Raw genomic sequence first — 21,894 nt, 5'->3', positions numbered from 1 at the left:
ATGCACCTTGGGGTTTGCTTGTGGAATTATTCAGTATTTGTAAAGTTCTTGCCTTTTACTTAGTAAAAGATTTTTAGTTTTCAACAATTGACCTAGCGTCATAAGATTGGCAGAACAGTGGCATGTGGGGGCACCCGTGTCCTATGGACACATTTCTAATTTAGCGATAAAATCACTGCTTGGGATATTTATATTTCTTAATTGTATTCGTGTACAGTACAGTAGTTTCATTACTATATTTATTGAACTTGTTAAATAAAATATAACACTAGCCAGAATCTTGCATAATATTTGATTTGTTGAACTCATTATTTTAATGTCAATGTTTAAAGGTGAAGTAAGCCAGTAAAGTAATATGTTCTTGTAGTTTAATGAAAAACACTTTCCAACTTAAAGAAAGAGTTCTGAGTTCAAATCTCAGCAGGGACATACTTTCCTGTTTATGAATAGACCTAATGCTTTAATTTTTTAAATATATTATGCAAGAATAATATATTTAAGAAATAATTTATCCCAAACAGTGTTTTTATCGCTCAATAACATCACTGTTTGGAGTTCAGATGCGAGGAATTATATCACGAGGGCGTAGCCCACCGTAGGGAACGTGTTACAGTATCGCGTTTTTCGGTTACAGTTTAGAATTTTCAAGATGGAGGATTATTTATGGGAAGAAGGGTAGGTGATTTTTATTCAGGTCCATACTACTAGTAGTGTAGTTTCTAAAAGATGTTTTTTTGTGATTTGCTTGTTAGGAACAGAATCCGGTATCTAGTCATATATTTCTTCAGACCATGCACCGCAGATTTATCTCTATATTGTCTCATAAATGTGCAGATTTGACGGTTTAAAAATTTGAATCGAGAGACCAACGCATTTTTCTGCAATTTCGACATTATTTAAGCATGCCTAGATAAAGTAAATCTACAAAACGTTAGTCCTTCATGTTTAGAAACGTTTATAAAAGTAAATGACTAGTTGAACCTATTTTCCTGTTGGTAAAATGCGTTTGAAAAAATATACAATGTTACAGTATAGAGCGAGGTTAATTTTGAATGGTTACAGCATAGACCTACCGACTTTGATCCAATTTTGTTACAGTTTAGATACTTGCCAAATTTCAAACAAAGTTCGTGTATCCATTATTTTTATGAAATAACTCATACCTTTCTATTTAATACATTCTTGAAAGGTTGCATTACTTTTTTTCTTCAGCAGAATAAATAGTATGCTATTTTTCTTACTTTAAGTTTCAGATTGAGACTTTTTACAGAATAAGTAATGTCCTAAGTAAGGACTGTTTTCACGAGACCAACAGTAACTTTTATCGAATTGTAATGAGAGATGAAAGATTATTGCTTGATTTCATTACACATTATAATAATGCCTATTAGTAATAAAATAGAGAAAAAAAAGAATCCTTAACAGAAGTCCAACACGGAAAACATGAAAATGTCGCAGGCTCAGTTTGACTAAACCTGTTCATGGACGGTAGTGGTAACTGCAAGCTACCGTTCACGCCTCCTAGCACCGGCTTCAACAGAATTCACATTAAACCTTCAGATTTTTTTAACATCTGTGGATGTGTTCATATGGCGGTTATCATGGAACCTTCAATGTGACACGTTATTGCCATTCTATGAAAAGCGGCATATTACCCCCAGGTTAAAAATTGCGTGTGCCCTAAACGAGAATACAATGAGTGAAACTAAACAAAATGAAATTTTGAGAGGGGATCGGAGGTTATGCAGCCTGCATACCATAGATAAGCTGTCAAAAGACACAATTAACAATCAGGCAATACCCTAAGAATGATAAAACAGTATTTAAGTGAGCAATACTGCAACCTTAAATTCTATTTTAAGTTGGATTTTCCATCTACCATTATGTATGTTGTAAGTATTTAAAAAGGTTTATGAACATTTTCAATTTTGTTGTGTTGGAATTTCTTTAGGGATTCTGTTTAACTCTATTTTGTTACGTTTGGCTTTCTTGGATTTTAAGTTTCAACGACACTGAGGTCATGTGAAAACATTCCTGCTTTAGTGTAAAGAAAGACCCCAGATACCCTTTGTGAAACATTTCAGACACGAGCACCTAACTAGAACCACCGACCTTCCGTAAATTAGCTTGATAGATTCCTCACATACAAAGAATCCAAAAGTCATGATTGGATTTTCAACTACAGCAGTAAAATGAAAGATGATTTGAAGTCAACGGCCTTATCCCGACTCTGCCACTATTATGTACCTCATCAGGCTCACTAGTGAAGATATTGTATTTGTCTGACCTTAATTTATACTCTATAACTTTCAATATATTTTTCTTTTTCAGAACATGAAAACTGCTATACAGGATGTCTGAAATAAAAAAAAAACGACTTTTAATTTAATAATGACAAAATAATCGTAACTTCAGCAAAGAAGCATTCGAAATGACGCCATGATCATGATTTGATTTGAATGCTTTTGGTTCGAGATAAGTAGGGTCTTTAAACATTTGCCTTTTTTCAAAATCTATGTTTTGGGTTTTCGTATCCCCGATTGCGACCGAAACCATTTGAACAACTTAATTGGTAAAAAGTCATGTAAATTTCATCACATTTAGTCAAGTAGTTATACTGAGCGGATGAGATTGCACACACATGTGTACGACAGACGGACGAATAGCCATCGTGCCAATAAGCTCACAGAGATTTAAAAGTCTATGTAACATTCATACATTTTACCTAGTATAATTATATAGAAAATATCGAAGTCTAAACTGTAACCGAAATCTTGGTATAAACTGTAACGAAATCGGATACAAATCGCTAGGTCTATGCTGTAACTCTGCACAAATTACCCCGCTCTATACTGTAACATTGTTTATTTTTTCAAACGCATTTTACCAACAGGAAAATAGGTTCAACTGGTCATATACTTTTATAAACGTTTCCTAACATGAAGGACTAACGTTTTGCAGATTTACTTTTTCCAGGCATGCATAAATAATGTCGAAATTGCAGAAAAATGCGTTGGTCTCTCGATTCAAATTTTCAAACTGTCAAATCTGCAAATTTATGAGACATTATAGCGATGAATCTGCGGTGCAGGGTCTGAAGAAATATATGACTAGATACCGGATTCTGTTCCTAACAAGCAAAGCACAAAAACATCTTTTAGAAACTAAACTACTTGTAGTAAGGACCTGAATAAAAATCACCTACCTCTCTTCCCAACAAATAATCCTCCATCTTTAAAATTCTATACTGTAACCGAAAAACGCGATACTGTAACACGTTCCCTACGGTGGCGTAGCCCGAGTGATATAATGATGCGCATCCGAACGACAAACAGTGATGTTATCAAGCGATATAATCACCGATTTGGATATATTATTTCGATTCTAACACGACATCAACACATAAGTGCTGCCGTACCTGTTATTAAGCAAAATTGCGTCTGATTTGTTTCTGAACTTATTTTCAGCGCGTCGGATTTTTGGTGGTTGCGTCATGTGTATAATGATTACGTCACATGTCTAAATATAGAACGTCAAACTGTGCACCTGTTGCGTAATAACACACACTCTCGGTTCTTCTATGTTCAATAGGGAAAAATGCGGGTCGTGTTAGAATAAGTCTTATAGAAATACTAAGTCAAATGAAGAAAAAATCTAAAGGGGAAAAGTAGCATGACTAACCGTAGTGTTCTACACTCTGTAGTTCCTCTAATCCCAAGATGACACAGTTAGTAAACCACACTGTGTTTAATAAACTTTGTGGTGTTCTGCTGTCTAACACATGTTTTTCATACAAAATATTGATGTCATTATCACTGATTGGGCTGCATGCATTAGGTTTGTTGCCCTTTCCCATTTTCTTAAGTGACTTTTGTTTAGCTTTAAGAGCATTTCTGGTCATGTTAAAGAATTTTGTTCCAGATTCTTGCATTATTTTCACCGGGTATTTCATTTCCTTCAGTTTTCGGTCAATGCTTAAAATAATGTTTGGAACAGTTGTTGGCTCATATTCTTGGCCGTCATTTTTTCTCACTGACAAAATGAAATTTACCAAATACATTTCCTTAGGTGGTATATTTTGTAAATCTCTTGTTTCATTTCCCCCCCTTTAAAAATCTGGTGAATTTAATAACATAAAGATTGGTCTTCTTAATACTTTGCTTGTTTTCGGAATCTTTGATTAATTGCAATACATCACTCTCAGAGAGACTGACAAACTCATTGGTTTCTCTGCTACAGAGGGGATATCATTGTTTGTCACTGTAGTGTCACTCTTGGGGACAGGTTACTCTACTGTATAAAACTCTAAAACTTCGGATTCAATAAATTCATCATCAAAGGCAGATATATCTACCCCATACCTTTGAAAAAATCTTCTCTAGATATTTCAACAACATTTTCTGTTTGATTACAGTCATCAGTATCATTTGCAGGAAATAGATCATTCTATATTATGTCAAAAGTTGTTTGACTGAGGTAATCTGACATTTTTACAATTGCAGACGATTAAAGTATCCCAGTGTGCATTGCAAAATAGTAGCGAACTAATACCCAGCACGCAAAATTCATTCTTGAAGATATAAAAGTAAAGCTATCAGGCTTGAAAGGGGTAAACTATCAAATAATACAACACATGTACATGTAATAATGTTTATTATTCATTATGACAGGAAACATAACTGAAATAAGCCATAATAATCTTTTATTTGACAAAATCAAGAGCGTGGAGAAGTATGAAAGAAATTAGTCCATGAAATAAAAGTAGTCCGTGAAATAGTTGGTATTCATACGCATTGCTTAACCATGTGACATACTGACTGGAAATAGATAAGGTTATCCGGCAAGGCTTTTTCCAGCTGATAATATCATAAGACAGTAGCAGGATAAAAATATACAAAAGGCAGTGATAGCAGACTTTAAATTTCTCCGCCACTCGGAATAAAATTTTGAAAAACTGGTGCATTAACATTCCAATACATGGAAAGGGTTTTAATCTTAAAAGCTCCGAGCCTACAACATTTTTTTTTCAATTTTGATTTTTTGGGCGTTCTTTAAGGATTCCGTTTTTCTTTTTTTTTAATTCGAGCCATTATATTTCAATAACGTTTTGAGTTATTGTGTTAAGAATAAAAATAAAGTATTCATATTATAAAATTGAGAGTTGACAAGAAATTCATATTATAAAATTGAGAGTTGACATTCTTGTCAACTGCATAATCATTCATTCGTTTCAAATTAGTAACTTTAACATTAAAGCTTTGATGAATTAAGTTCTGGATGAAAATAATGCAAAAGAGAAACAGTACAACAATAAAACATGAAAATTATAACAAAATGGTAAAGCATGACAAATTTCAAACGCAATAATTAAAAAAAATGCAAATGATAAATTTTCATTCTTGCCCACTAAACTTCTCCTTTTTAACAATTTATATCTCAAATTGATTTTGTATTATACAAAGAAAGACAGTCAGACAATTTATTTCAATCAAATAAGGCTAATAAGCTCATGATGACATAATACAGCATATTTACAAGATAACGAACAGTGCATATATTAACATACAAAACATTATCACAATATAATTATGACTTTACTGGAGAAGGTCATAATAACAACTTATTCGTAAGAATGTAGAATAATGCAAATATTATTTTATGTTTGTCTCATGTACTTCCTATCTGTTAAAATGATTGCATGAATTAAATGTTCTGTTCTGGAAATGTTTAGCTACCCAAAAAATGATATAATTTACCATATTAATCTATGAAGTAGGTTGACAACAAACATAATAAATTTTCACTACATTACATAAATTGAGCCGTGTCATGACAAAACCAACATAATGGGTTTGCGACCAGCATGGATCCAGACCAGCCTGCGCTGTCTGATCAGGATCCATGCTGTTCGCTTACCGACTCTATTACAAGTAGAGAAACTGATAGCAAACAGCATGGATCCTGATCAGACTGCGCGGATACGCAGGCTGGTCTGGATCCATGCTGGTTGCAAACCCATTATGTTGGTTTTGTCATGACACGGCTCAATTATTAAACTAAATAAGTTTATCTTACCTCACTATTGAGGCAAGAGACATGGTTTATATCATATAAATTCCTATTATACCAATAATCCCATATTTAATCAGTCTTACCGAAACGAAACTGTAAGACTGGTAGTATGGCATGCAAATATACATGATTATATAACATAATTATGTTATATGTTATAAAATAAACTATAAATGAAAGAAAGGACACTTTCAAAACAGAAATCATCATTGATTTTAGTTTCATGTCTATACGTCAAAAACAGTTTGTGTTCTAAGAAAACACAAACTATAAATGACAACAAAGGACATTTTCAAAACAAATATCATCATTGAAATTTACAGGACATCTAAATTCATATAGAACCAAAATACTTCTGAAGTTTCCAGTCTACATCTCAAATACATTTTGTGTTACACTATGAAGAGAAGACAAACTTTAAATGAAAATTACGGACACTTTCAAAACAAAAAGGGAAATAATTAAAAATTATGATGGGAAGAAATATCATTTTTGTGCACTGCGCTCAAATTCTCAATGAATTGTATCAACCAATAAAGTTTAAAAAAATTATCATATACAATCTGTATTTCAAAAACATTAAGTAAATATGTATTACGCTCCAGATAAGAATGGGGGCCATTTTAAATGGGTTAATTTATATAAACTGGAGGCGTGTCGCTTTAATAATTTCCAGTATTAGGAAAAATAAAAGAATTTATTTAATTTTATCCATGAAATATGGTGCTATATCAGCCAAATATATATCATATTTGTGAAAAAACAAATATAAAAAATAAATATGAAAGTAACTACTTTCTAAGATGTTTCTTTTTTGCAAAGACTATCTTCAGCAATTCATTTCATCATCAGAAATTATCTCGTAATGTTTTTGTCTTTTCAAGACAGTTATGGCTGTGATAAATTGTGTATTGAATTCGAACCGCTCATCATATTTCGTGAAAATACCGTATATTAAATATTTCACTTAAACCCAAAAATTTCCTTTTATTATTTTACATTCTATACAAATATTAAGAGAAATTTATACAATACGCATATCTATATACACAAATTCAAATAAAAAAATCCATTCAGCTCTTAAAAGCTGCATGCCTCCAGATCAGCTTAAATAGTTCAATAAAATCAAACTTGAGAAAAATGTACTCATATTTTAACAAAAGTAAAAAGATTTATGATTCATTTAATAATTATACAATTTACATGTTTTGTAAGATTAATGACTAATTTATATAATGAAAACATCCCTATACTAACATAGAAAGGGGTATATAAACAACATATTTTCACTTCTTTTTGGTAATTTATGTGAATTATATGAAATTGTAAGCATCGTTTGCAATGTATTCAATTACTTTCTTTTTTCACTTCACAATTTTTTCCTTTTCAATACATCTTCCAAATTTTCACAGAATCCGGAGGCATGCTGTTTGAAAAGCATGCTTAGTTGATTCATATCATATCTATCCATTATAAATATATATTGACAGTTTAGAAAAAATGTGCAATTTGATATTGAGAATGCTATTGTTCAGAAGTGCACTCTGTATTGTCATTAAAATACTCAAGCCTTTCAACATTGTTATCAAATTTATCTCCAAAATGTACAATATTCTACCGTAGTCCTTATCTATGAGGCATGCAGCTTTAAAGTGATATCACTCCAAACAATGATTATTTACAAATAAGATAAATCATACACTAGCTAAAATAAATCAATGGTAACACAAATATACAGTTTAATTAAATTATACTGCACACTTGAAACTTCACTTTTCATGGGATAATCATGACATTTATAAATACTATATACACCACTCTGTCAATTTATAAATTCTTTATTTTTCTGTCATGAAGGAATTTTGCTCCATTGTAAATTCATTATCAGATTCTTCACAGGTAATATGGCCATATATAAACAGTAACTGTTGTAAGCAATATAATCCTCACCTAGCAGCTCGGGTTATACGAGGGTTGTCCAAAAAATTCGTGCACTGCACTTATTGTCGTGTGAGTTATTGATAGAAAAACATTAATTATATATCACTTGAAGGGGAGATATATCTTAAATTAGAAAAAAAAACAACAAAAAAACATGTAACCGGCATGTCCTGAAAACCAATCGTCATACAGTTACCTTGGTAACGTTATACCGGCGCACGACAAAAAATTGGGTTAGTTCATTACTTTGATGCATCACGGTATTCTTAAAACACTACATATTAACGTTAAAATTCAGGGAAAAGTGTGTGTACGTATTCCTAACGTCTTTAGAAAATATGGCGTCATTTGCCCTATTGTGATAGTCGTAAACAAACATTTGTGTGTGGTCGGCAATACTGTTATTACGTGAAAATGTCAGTCGCTAAACGTCTGGAAATACGGACGATCATTAAATTTGGTGCAAATATTGGTAAAACACCAACAAATACATACGAAGAACTTAAAAGGGCAAGCGGGACAAGTTCAGTGTCACGAAGGATGGTTTTAATTAAATGACACAAACGCTCTGTGAAAGAGAAAGAGAGTCGGTAGACTATGACAACCGGTCAGGCAGACGTCCGTCCGTAATGCCGGCGCATGTGACGAGGGTTGTCCAATATATTCCTGCACTGGTGGAATATGCTACATGTACGTTGCATAAAAACAATAAAAACTACACAATACTTTGCATCAATCATTGCTCTATTGACAGTGAAACAAATTTTAACATAAAAAAGCAAATACTACTTTACAAGCAATGAACGACTAATACAATTACAGTAATGAACTAACCCCATATTTTGTCGTGCGCCGGTATTACGTTACTTAGGTAACTCAAAGACCATTCTTTTACACGACACGCCGGTTACTCGGCTTTTCTTTTTGTTTTCTTATTTGAGACAGATTTCTCTTTAACGTTATAATTTATTTGTTTTTATTGGTAACTCTCACGACAATATGAATAACTGCAGTGCACGAATTTTTTGGACAACCCTCGTATATGCCAACAGCCATAACAAATTCAGAATCTTTATAACTGCAAATTATCATTTAATGTTTCGAAGCAAAGGGAACCATGAGAACAATATCAAAATTTGGTTATAAAGACTTATGAAATGTTATATATGGCCGTGCATGAAATGTTGTTTGTTATATAACCAACACCTCGTGACTTTGGTTACATACTTAAAGTTTGTAATATTGGGCAATTTAACCTGTCAGAATCATAATGTATCTTCATATACATAATTTCCGTGTATCGCCAAAATAAAAAAAAAATGTTATGTGAACATTAATTTTGTTCAGAAAACTGAATTATTAAAAAGAAGAGCGAAACTGTATATGTAAATATCATACACACTTCAAAAACTATTTACAAAACTATACATTTGTAATACATATAATACTAGAATAAGTGGTTTAAATTATATATTGTTTTTTTTTTATTTCATGCTTTCCAGTGTTTACTGTAATATATCAGATAATTGTATTCTGATAAACCACTAGTGAAATTTATAAAATATAATTTTCACTGTAGCCGGACTATATCTGAATGCGGATGAAAAGAATATCATAACTAACTGGAATAACGGGCAAAAATAAATGCAGTAACTCATACGTAATTTTGCTTCTTTTGGAAAAGGAAGTCGTAAATTTTGCTTCTTTAGGGAAAGGAAGTTGTACATCATTTTAAAAATGTAACAAAATTAGAGAAATTTAACAGAACTATATTTCAAAATTGATGATGTGACGTCATGATATTATGACGTCATAAAGGAGAATGTGCGACATTACGTGGCAAAATCAGTAAAAAATACTAAACATCACTTAAAAAGCATGAAATAAAAAGAAAATTTATTTGTTTTACATATAAGATTGAAATATATTTCATTCGTGAACACCAGCTATTATATTTTCACTCGTGGCTTTTACGCCACTCATGAAAATATTGCATCTGGTGTTAACTCAGTGAAATATAATTCAATTTTACATGCAAAACAAACAAAAATCCTCTATATAATATGGTAATTTTTTGTGTTACAAATATAGTGGTATATTTTAAATTTAAGTTCATTTTATCAACACAGAACAAAATTTAATGTAGTTTCCTTATGCTGACAACAACTACAGTCTTTAAACCGATACTAAATTTGTCAATACTAAATCTGTCACTTGGCTGTGCCAGACCAGAGCGACGAAATTCCCTTAATGCTGATTAACAAACTGTACGCTATACTAAACAAGGCACATTATACCTAAGAAAATAGATAGTCTCTAGCAAATTCAAGCAAGTTCAAGCATTTTCTAACAAAAATGTTTTGATAATGGTTTAAGGGCATGTTAGATGTTTAACAAGTGAAAAAATATAGCACTGAATTTTGACTTCCATACTAATATTAATTAACTTAAATTATAGCAATTGCCAACATAACAAAATCAGCATTAGAGAAATTATGTATAATTGGCAAAAGGGTTTATTTTTGGAAACTGTAACACAATAACTAAAATAAAAAGTATTGAAAAAATGAAATAAAACTGATAGAAATTCTAAAGTGTAATAGGCCTTCAATAAAAAATAATTTAACAATTCTTGATATATAATATCAGTCTTAAATTGCAGAAACAGACTTATACATGTACTGTATATCTAATTAAATCAAATTATTTCAATTATCTTTTTAACATAAAAGTTTATTTAAAGGAATACTGAAATATTTGACAGTGGTCTTGATGTAATTGTCCTTTGAGATTCAAATTCTAATTGTACAAAACAGATATCTGTTTGATGCAAAAATTTTCTATTTTGTTTCCATTTTTCTGCTGCTATTAATCACAAATTTAATCCACGTCTGTCCCCATACAGCCAGGTATCAGGTGTGAAATCATAATATCGAACTATTGAAGAACTTTAACATCTTTGTCATTCAGAACATCCCACTGATAATCATCTGGAGATTGATGGATAAAAAGCCAAACAGTTGTGATTGTCCTCATTGACTCTGTAGGTTTAGTATTGCTGAAATTCTGAAAGGAAAGCAAGAAGTCATAATTTTAAGATCATGTAGTAGGATTTTCCTATTCTAACAGTATAATAATATTTTATGTGTTTTGAATATACTGATTTTTTCCTGTCAATTTTCAAGCTAACCAATCCAAATGACTTTAATAGACTTGTCAATCATTCAGTCTGGACGGAACCATTCACCATATTTGGGAAAACTTTAAAATATTCATGTATATGCCAGCTGATCGTGGTCTGCATTGGTCACATGGGTATAGAATATGTTACCGCCAGGTGACTTAGAGTTAAAGAACCGAACCAGAGAGTATTCAAGTAGATTCACTGACCTCTTGTATTGCAAATAAAAAGAAATGTTATTGCAATCTAAGTAAAGACTGTAAACACATCACATATAATTTGGGATTTGCGACCGATTGTATTCTTTGACATAAAATAAATTATTACATAAAAAGCGGCACAGGAGTTTAATAAAGCCATTTAATAAAACAAGAGGGCCATGATGGCCCTGAGGTCGCTCACCTGTATGTAGGTCCCCGGAGCGGGGCCAGTTTAAACCCCAGGGCTTTAATTTGAACAAACTTGGAAGACACCTATAAGAAGATGTTTCATGATATACACACTTATAATGAAAAACAATGATCTGCCCTCCCCTACCCCCGGCAGGGCCAATTTTAACCAAGGGCTTTTATTTGAACAAACTTGGTAGACACCCATAAGAAGATGTTTCATGCTAAACATCTAAGCTGTAGCTCACTGGGTTTTTTAAAAGAAGATTTTTTAAAGTTTTTACTATACACATATAGTTAAAAACAATGACAGCCCTGGGACGGGGCCAGTTTTGACCCCAGGGCTTTTATTTGAACAAACTTTGTAGACACTTGCTAGAACATGTTTCATGCTTAATATCTAAACTCTAGCTATTTGGTTTTTTTTCAAAGATGTTTTTTAAGTTTTTGCTATACACATATATGGAAAATCAATGACACAGGGGCAGGGCCAATTTTGACCCCAGGGCTTTTATTTGAACAACTTTGTAGACACTCACTATAAAATGTTTCATGCTTAATATCTTAACTGTAGCTATTTAGGTTTTTTCAAAGAATACTTTTTAAGTTTTTGCTATACACATATATAAGGAAAATCAATGACCCCCGGGGCGGGCCAATTTTAACCCCAGGGCTCTTATTTGAACAAACTTGGTAGACACCAGTTAGAACATGTTTCATGCTAAATATCTAAGCTCTAGCTCTTTGAGTTCTTTAAAAGAAGATTTTGTAAGTTTTTACTATATACATATAGGGAAAATCAATGACCCCCTGGGGCGAAGCCAATTTTGACCCCAGGGCTTTTATTTGAACAAACTTGGTAGACACCCATTAGAACATGTTTCATGCTAAATATCTAAGCTCTAGCTCTTTGAGTTCTTTAAAAGAAGATTTTTTAAGTTTTTACTATATACATATAGGGAAAATCAATGACCCCCTGGGGCGGAGCAAATTTTGACCCCAGGGCTTTTATTTGAACAAACTTGGTAGACACCCATTAGAACATGTTTCATGCTAAATATCTTAGCTCTAGCTCTTTGAGTTCTTTAAAAGAAATTTTTTAAAGTTTTTACTATATGCATATAGGGAAAATCAATGACCCCCTGGGGTGGGGCCAATTTTGACCCCAGGGCTTTTATTTGAACAAACTTGGTAGACACCCATTAGAACATGTTTCATGCTAAATATCTAAGCTCTAGCTCTTTGAGTTCTTTAAAAGAAGATTTTTTAAGTTTTTACTATATACATATAGGGAAAATCAATGACCCCCTGGGGCGGAGCAAATTTTGACCCCAGGGCTTTTATTTGAACAAACTTGGTAGACACCCATTAGAACATGTTTCATGCTAAATATCTTAGCTCTAGCTCTTTGAGTTCTTTAAAAGAAATTTTTTAAAGTTTTTACTATATGCATATAGGGAAAATCAATGACCCCCTGGGGTGGGGCCAATTTTGACCCCAGGGCTTTTATTTGAACAGACTTGGTAGACACTCATTAGAAGATGTTTCATGCTAAATATCTTAGCTCTAGCTCTTTGGTTCTTTAAAAGAAAAAAAAATTAAGTTTTTACTATATGCATATAGGGAAATTCAATGACCCCCTGGGGCGGGGCCAATTTTGACCCCAGGGCTTTTATTTGAACAAACTTGGTAGACACTCACTAGAAAATGTTTCATGCCAAATATCTGAGCTCTAGCTCTTAGGGTTTTTTAAAAGAAGATATTTAAAGTTTTTTCTTTCTGTTGCCATGGCAACCAGAGTATTGCATGGAATTAAATTCTTTGAACAATTTTTAAAGGTGACCACCAAAGGAACATTCCTGTGAAGTTTGGATGAAATTGGCTTAGTGGTTTATGAGGAGATGTCATTTAAAGTAAAAGTTTACGGACGGACGACGGACTGACGACGGACGAAAAGCGATCACAAAAGCTCACCCTGTCACTTTATGACAGGTGAGCTAAAAAAGGATATAACACTATAGTGTAATAACACTTTGACATGACGTACTTTGCGCTATAATCTTTAACATAAGCATTAAAGCCTGTTTATGTTAGTGTTACACTAAAGGCGCCTCAATGAAAAATGACTCTTTAACAGTTTAACATTCTTATTTTATATATGTGATAAATAGAATATTATATATTCGTGTAGATTCAATACTTAATTTATTGAACTCGTTGAATAAAACATAATTATGCTCGCCAGAGGCTCACATAATATGATTTTATTCAACTGGTTCAATAAATTTAGTATTAAACCTACACTCATTCAATATCCTCTATTTAATGTATAGTTGATATTTTTTGTCAATCAATTACCGATACAGAATTGAAATAAAATCAATACTTTTGCCTATAATCATCAATGAAACTGGTTTAGGAATGCTAAAACTAGCAAAAAATACAAACATAACTAGAAATGTGTCCATAGGACACAGGTGCCCCCACCGCGCCACTGTTCTGTCAATCTTATGACTCTAGGTCAAATATTTTTTGAAAACTAAAAATCTTTTACTAAGTAAAGGGCAAGAACTTTACAAATACTGAATAAATCCACATGCATAAGTACACATGCTGACCAACATTCTTGTAAACTTTCAGGCCTACAATACTTTTTGAGCTATGCATGAACAAGTTGAAAATTGCAAATTTATACTACTGTAAGTCAAGGGCAATAACTCTTACAAAACTGAAAAAAATCCACATGCAAAGTCCCAGGTTCATAGCTTCACAGTAATGTGAATCATTATTCCTGTAATTTAGTGATGTTGATTATTATTTCTGTAAAGTTGGTTGATTCTAACTCAAGCACTCAAGGAACAAATAACAACATAATGAAACGGTTTTTACTAAGTCAAGAGAAATAACTCTACAAAAACTGAAACCCCAGGTGCAAAACTAAATATGCTGAGCAACCTTCCGTATGGTTTAATGACTCTATATGTCAAATCCTTTTTGAGTAACATGCGACACAAAATGAAAATTGTAAAAATCATTTAAGTCAAGGACTAAATAACTCTAAAAATACTAAATAAATCCAATCGAAAATACTCAGGAGCACAACTACACAATCATGCTGATCAATATTCCTGTAAAGTTTCATGACTCTATGTCAAATACTTTTTGAGTTACGGTACATGCGACACAAGTTGAAAATTGCAAAATTTTACTAAGTCAAGGGCAATAACTCTAAAAATACTAAATAAATCAACACGAAAATACCCAGGTGCACAACTACACATGCTGATCAACATTCCTGTAAAGTTTCATGACTCTAGGTCAAATACTTCTTGAGTTACATGCGACCCAAGTAGAAAAATGCGAAATTTTACTAAGTCAAGGGCAATAACTCTAAAAATACTAAAAATATCCAGACAAAAATACCCAGGTACACAACTACACATGCTGATCAACATTCTTGTAAAGTTTCATGACTCTCGGTCAAATACTTTTTGAGTTATGTGCGACACAAAAGTGAACAGACGGAAGGACGGACAGACGGACAAGGGTAAATCTAAATGCCCGCCACTAAAGTGGGGGCACAAAAATGGGCACGTCTAAAACTATACCAGCCGTAACCGTTGTTACTTGATGGATTTTATTTATTTTGTTAATTTACATATTTTATAGCAGTGATAATAACAAGAGCTGGCAGAGGAGACAACACACTCTACTAAATAAATCCATGTGTAAAGGAAAACAAAACTATGAAAAAAAATAATTATGATACAAACACATTTTTGTATAGGTATCAAGAAAGCATTTATATGTTCAATATTTTTGCATCACATAATTTGCATGACACCATGTCATTATAGAAGTTCAACATACATTTCTATGATCTAACTAAAAAGGCAACAATCTGAGTCATTTTTAGCTCGACTTTTTTTTTTTGAAAAAAAAAGTAGAGGTATTGTTATAAACGGGTCGGCGTTGCCGTCCGCAAACTTGTACCTTGATCATAACTTTTTATTTCTTGGTGTATTGTCTTCATACTTGGCCACAGCAACCCTTGGGACACAACCTTTCAGTAGACAACACTAACCTTGACCTTCATCCATAAATGACCTTGACCTTCAAGGTTAAAAGTCCAATTTTTGCTTGTTCATGCTGTTATTTGCCGTAACTTTGTTATTTTTGAATGGATTGTCTTCAAACTTGAACATAATAATCTTCAAGGATATCCCTTAAAAATATCCCGCCTGACCTTGACCTTCACTCATAAATGACCTTGACTTTGAAGGTCAAATTATTGAAATTTTCATTTTTTTGGCTATTATTGGCTGTAACTTTGTTATTTTTGAATGGATTGTCTTCAAACTTGAACATAATTATCTTCAGGGATATCCCTTAAAAATAACTAGACATCCCTTGACCTTCACTCATAAATGACCTTGACTTTGAAGGTCAAAAAATTATTGAAATTTTCATTTTTTTTGGCATTTATTGGCTGTAACTTTTGCTATTTTTGAAAATGGATTGTCCCTTGAAACTTGAAACATAATAATCTTCAGGATAACTGGTTAAAAATATACCGAAAGACCTTTGACCTTCACTAATTAATGACATTGGGTCTTTGAAAGTTCAAATTATTGAAATTTTCATTGTTTTGGCGGTAACTGACCTGTAACTTTGCTATTATTGAAGGAATCAACTTCATTTATAAAGAACATTCTTAAGGACCCAGACCTTGTTGTTTATCAAAACCCCAAATTTGCTTGGGCTCTTTAATTGACCTTGACCTTCGAAGGTTAAATTTACTGAATTTTCTCAGATTTGTTCATTAAATGACCATAATTATAATATTTTATTGGTGTGTGTATGTGTATATATCATATATATTTACAAACAACAACAACAATAATTGCGGTAATGTTTCCTATATATAGAATTGCATCATTGTTTCTATTTATAGAAATTGCGTCATTGTTTCTATTTTTTGAAATTGCATCATTGTTCTTATTTGTTAGAAATTGCGTCATTGTTAGAAATTGCGTCATTGTTGCTATTTACAGAAATTGCTTCATTGTTGCTATTTTTAGAAATTGCGTCATTGTTTCTATTTATAGAAATTGCGTCATTGTTTCTATTTATAGAATTGCGTCATTGTTTCTATTTATAGAAATTGCGTCATTGTTTCTATTTTAAGAAATTGCGTCATTGTTTCTATTTTTAGAAATTGCGTCATTGTTTCTATTGTTAGAAATTGCGTCATTGTTAGAAATTGCAACATTGTTGCTATTTATTGAAATTGCGTCATTGTTTCTATTTATAAAATTGCGTCATTGTTGCTATTTTTAGAAATTGCGTCATTGTTGCTATTTTTAGAAATTGTGTCATTGTTTCTATTTATAGAAATTGCGTCATTGTTTCTATTTATAGAAATTGCGTCATTGTTTCTATTTTTAGAAATTGCGTCATTGTTGCTATTTTTAGAAATTGCATCATGTTGCTATTTTTAGAAATTGCGTAATGTTGCTATTTTTAGAAATTGCATCATGTTGCTATTTTTAGAAATTGCATCATGTTGCTATTTTTAGAAATTGCGTAATGTTGATATTTTTAGAAATTGCTTAATGTTTCTATTCATATATATATACAAAATATATAAACAAAACTAATGTGACAAGACAGACCAACTAAATTTATAAAAAGGAAACGTTAAGATATGTTCAAACCTTTCTATGTTTGCGTTTAGAAAAAGTAAAAAGTCGAGCGTTGCCCCCGCCCGGCGGTGGCTCTTGTCCCTTCAGCAACAAAAGTGATAAGAGCAAGAAATTTTTAAATAAATCTAAAGTTCAAAGAAGAAATTTCTCTTAAAATAAAGATGTTGGAGTTATGAACCTTGTTGTACATGTCGGAATAATGACAAAGAACAATTTTATCAAGTCTTAATTACATAGATACCATTTATATAACAAAAAGATATTAGAAATATTTATCAAAACTTAAAGGGACTCCACTGAGGTTTTTTGAAATGATGGAACTGAAAATATTTTTTCCAGATAAATGTACCATTTGAAGTAGGTTTAAACCACTAATCTTTGTGCAAAATTTCAGATCATTTGCGCACTTTGTTTTTCCAGAATAATTATTCTAATTGTAAAAATATGACCATAAATGAAAAGCATTTAAACGCTTTTCACAACAAATCGAGCTAAGAAAAGCATAAAAATACGATTTTCAATTTATTTCGAAGTATATTATTTTGACTATCTTTGCATATATTTCAGTTTAAAGTGCCCCAGCTTATTTATGTATGAAAATTCAAATTTTATGTTCTTAGGCTTTTAAACCTCCATCACAAGTTTGAAGTTCATAAAGCAAGTTCGCTGTTATTAAGTTATTGACTGGACACAGTTTTGTTTTCAGACTGACTGACAGAAGAACCAACTGCCGACCGACAAATGTGATGCAATTAGTCACTTAGTGCAATATATCCCCACTTCTACTAAGGGGGCATAACTATGTTAATTTACATAATTATACAGTTTATTAGGCTGTCCATCATAAAGATATTTGTAAAGTCTTACCAAGACAATGGGAAGTTTTTCAAAAACAAATCTACAAATTGATCTATCATCACACAATGCTCCATGTAAATGTCATGGGAGATTATGCACAACAAAGAATCGGAAATTTTGATCCATTAGGCCACTGAAACGAGAAATAACACATATTGTTAAATGTATATTATAATATATGTGATGAACTGATTTCCATGAAACATAAAATATTACAGGCGGCAGAATACTGACGTGTAGATTTTACTGTGACATCATGACTGAAACTCTTGCAATTACTTGAATAAATGATTTATGTTTTCTGGTAAATGGGTAACAAAATACCCTTGTTATTAAATGAGGCGTATTTGAAACAATGAACAAAAGGCATGGCAACCAGAGCATGGCAACCGAAAAAAAACCTTAAAAATTGTCTCATACCATCTAAAAAATTTTCTATTACCATCTCATGTCTTCAGGTTGGGGACATGATGGTGAATGGTGAACAAGCCTGAAAAGTTTCAAAGCCATATGTCAATGGACTTTGAAAATATTTGAGGTGGAATGCAAACTTTAACATATATTCTAAGTCGAAAAAGGGGCATAATTCTGCCAAAATGCTTGATAGAGTTACCTCCTCCTGTCTGCAGGTTAGGGTCATGATGGTGAATAAGTGTGCAAAGTAACAAAGCCATATGTCAATGGACTTTGAAAATATTTGAGGTAGTACGCAAACTTAAGCATAAATTCTAAGTAAAAAAGGGACATAATTCTGTCAAAATACTTAAAAGATTTACCTCCTCCTGTCTACATGTTTGGTGCATGATGGTGAATAAGTGTGCAAAGTAACAAAGCCATATGTCAATGGACTTTGAAAATATTTGAGGTGGTACTCAAACTTAAGCATAAATTCTTAGTAAAAAAAGGGACATAATTTTTTCAAAATGCTTAATAGAGTTACCTCCTCCTGTCTACATGTTGGGGGCATGATGGTGAATAAGTGTGCAAAGTAACAAAGCCATATGTCAATGCATTTTGAAAATATTTGAAGTAATATGCAAACTTAAGCATAACTTCTAAGTCAAAAAGGGACATAATTCTGTCAAAATGCTTAAAAGAGTTACCTCCTCCTGTCTACATGTTGGGGGCATGATGGTGAATAAGTGTGCAAAGTAACAAAGCCATATGTCAATGGACTTTGAAAATATTTGAGATGGTACTCAAACTTATTAATAAGCATAAATTCTAAGTAAGTAAAAAAGGGACATAATTCTGTTAAAATGCTTAATAGAGTTACCTCCACCTGTCTACAGATTGGGGGGGGGGGTTAGCTATTTAACAATTGCTCATACATATTCATGTGTCTTTATTAACTAAGTTTTATTCTAACTATAAAATAAAATAAAAAATATGGAAAAATGTTAAAAGTAGAATTTTTTATTATAATATAAAGTGTTTTTATTTAATCTAAATAAAATATCTTATTATAGATATATAATTCAAAAAGAATAATCTATTTCAATACTTAGGTGTGTAAAATGAAATAATATATAAAAAAAAGTAAAAAATTCAATATAAAATCTCTTACCTGTAAAATATTTCCAAATCCTAATTCCAAGTTATCCATTAACTTCCGGTAAAAAACTTCCTTGAATTATTTCTCATCTTAAAATTGTTTTTATTTATTTATTTATAAACAACTGTCACTTAATTAAACTTTAAACTGAAATTAATGTTTGTAAATTAAATATACTAACTATACAGTACATATATAACGTTGAAGAAACCGCCATTTTGTTTTCTAAGTGTCCTTTCTAAGTGTCCATTTATAATTAAAATCATTGAAGTTATTTCATCAGTTTATTTCACAATGTTTTTTCTTTGTTTATTCTTTACTTGGTTTTATTGTTTTGAACTCAATCACTCCTCCCCACCAGTCGTCTTGTATCACATGAAAAGTGTGTGAACTCCGAATATTTTCTATAACACGGTCATATGCTGTCCTCGGTCTAATGTATCTCATCTTTACTGTTAATGACTGCGGAAGATTTTTCAGCACGATAATAAAGTTCTGTAAACTTCCGGGAGACATTTCTATATACCCCAACTTCACACGTTCAATATTCAACATGTCACGTGACAGTAACAATGAACGTTTATCTAGATTGATGTCGTCCAACGTAACATAAACTAATGACGGTGTTGTTATATTTAATTGTAGCCTCACAGGTAACAGCCACAAGCGTAACTTTGATAGAGTTGAATGTTGAGACAAGTCCAAGTTCCATCTCTTACAATCATGGTCGCCATGTTCTTTACAGTCTAACCTTCTCAATTTTAACTCTTTCATTGATTTTTGAGCGGAGATAAAATTGAAAAATGTTTCCAGTATTTTGTGAGATAACGTGAAGCCGACAATATAGAAATATTGTAAGTTTTGTATTCGCGCTAAATTTTCCCTCAGATTTTCTTCATCATTTATCAATGTACCAGACAACAAAGTAACGTTCTGTAAACTGGGAAACAATATCCGGCTTATCTCGGCCTCCTTCTCGCTGACACCACTATAGTAAAGTTTCTGTATATGACTGAGATCTGTGAGAGAGAATAAATCTATAATTTCACGTAAACTGCTGGAAGTAAGGCTGGTGTTTATATAAAGTGATTTTATGTTGGTTTTATTTTGTTTTAACAAACGTTGTAACAGCTTACTGTCCACGGTGCGCCGGTCAATGAAGAAATCTTGTAAACATAATTGAATATTTTCACTTTCAGGCATTTCTTGTAAACACGACATGAACATTTCCTGTATGTTATACAATGGAGTATTGTACGTGTCCTCGCGACCTGTCCTAGTTCTATAGTCACGTGTTTTCTCGTCTTCATTTATCACAGACATCGAATCATTTGATATTTCACACATCCGGTCAGCATTCATTTTACTTATAAATTCACAAATTTTTGACATGTCCAGAATATCTTGAACACTTCTACATTTTTCTAGAACACTTTGAGAACTTATAAATATGGCGGCAAAGAATTCTTGCACTGTTTTGTGAGAAAACGATACTTTACTAATTTCTTTAATTAAAGTTTTACTTCTACTTTCTGACAGTATTCCTGAGAGAAGACTTAATTTCATGTCGTCTGCTTTGAGATATATATCAGCAACCATTCTATCAAATACCAGCGTATTTTCTCTTGTTTCGTTAAATAATGTTTGGTAAGCTAGTTCCGCTAATGATTTTATAAGACTGTAAAACTTTTTACAAAATTCATGACTTTTGAAGTATTCTGGAATTTCACTAGTAGACGATTCACGACGTGGTTGAACTTCCGGGTGTTTCTTTGACGTTCTTGATAATAGAAATTCAATGATATTGGTGTAAATTTCATGTTTTGAATTTCCAATAGGAATGTTGTTACACCATAGGGAAACTATATACATAAGGAGGAGTGGAATCACTTGTATGTGTTCTAGGCGACGGTCACATATCACTTCATTAAAGTCCCGTCTTTTACTCTTCAGTACTCTATCGTCACGGACACCGGTCATTTTTCTTATAGCATTTTCTTCAAGTTGCTGCGTAGAATCTGCACTTAATTGAACCAATTCTACTTTTTTGTTTATTTGACTTGTTTTGAGATTTGCAACTCCAAGCTTCCACGGTCGAGTTGTCGTTAGAATAACACAATTATCACGTACGTACCGATGTGGGATTTTTTCTGTTACTTCGCTACAGCTATTATCAGGGTGGATTACAATGTG

The 21,894-nt window shown here is 32.2% G+C and overlaps 1 protein-coding gene across 1 annotated transcript; it reads right to left on the bottom strand.

Annotated features, from left to right (window-relative positions):
* Positions 1 to 4,636: 4,636 nt before the first annotated feature.
* On the bottom strand, positions 4,637 to 21,876 carry LOC132749593 (uncharacterized). Its single transcript, XM_060739412.1, has 3 exons — positions 19,714 to 21,876; positions 18,156 to 18,279; positions 4,637 to 11,079 (listed from the first exon to the last, which is right to left on the bottom strand). Exon 1 carries the CDS (start codon positions 21,679 to 21,681, stop codon positions 20,011 to 20,013), a length of 1,671 nt encoding a protein of 556 aa, XP_060595395.1. The 5' UTR covers positions 21,682 to 21,876; the 3' UTR covers positions 4,637 to 11,079; positions 18,156 to 18,279; positions 19,714 to 20,010.
* Between the last annotated feature and the right edge of the window lie 18 nt (positions 21,877 to 21,894).

This window comes from Ruditapes philippinarum, unplaced genomic scaffold (genome assembly GCF_026571515.1).
Source record: "Ruditapes philippinarum isolate M1 unplaced genomic scaffold, ASM2657151v2 ctg7975_1_1_1_1, whole genome shotgun sequence".
NCBI classification, from domain to species: Eukaryota; Metazoa; Mollusca; class Bivalvia; order Venerida; family Veneridae; genus Ruditapes; species Ruditapes philippinarum.
The sequence above is the reverse complement of the archived record's forward strand: the minus strand, read 5'-3'. Positions and strand labels throughout refer to the sequence as shown.

Coding starts and splice junctions, on each gene's coding strand:
- LOC132749593 (XM_060739412.1), bottom strand. CDS start 21,681: ATGACCGGTGTCCGTGACGATAGAGTACTGAAGAGTAAAAGACGGGAC.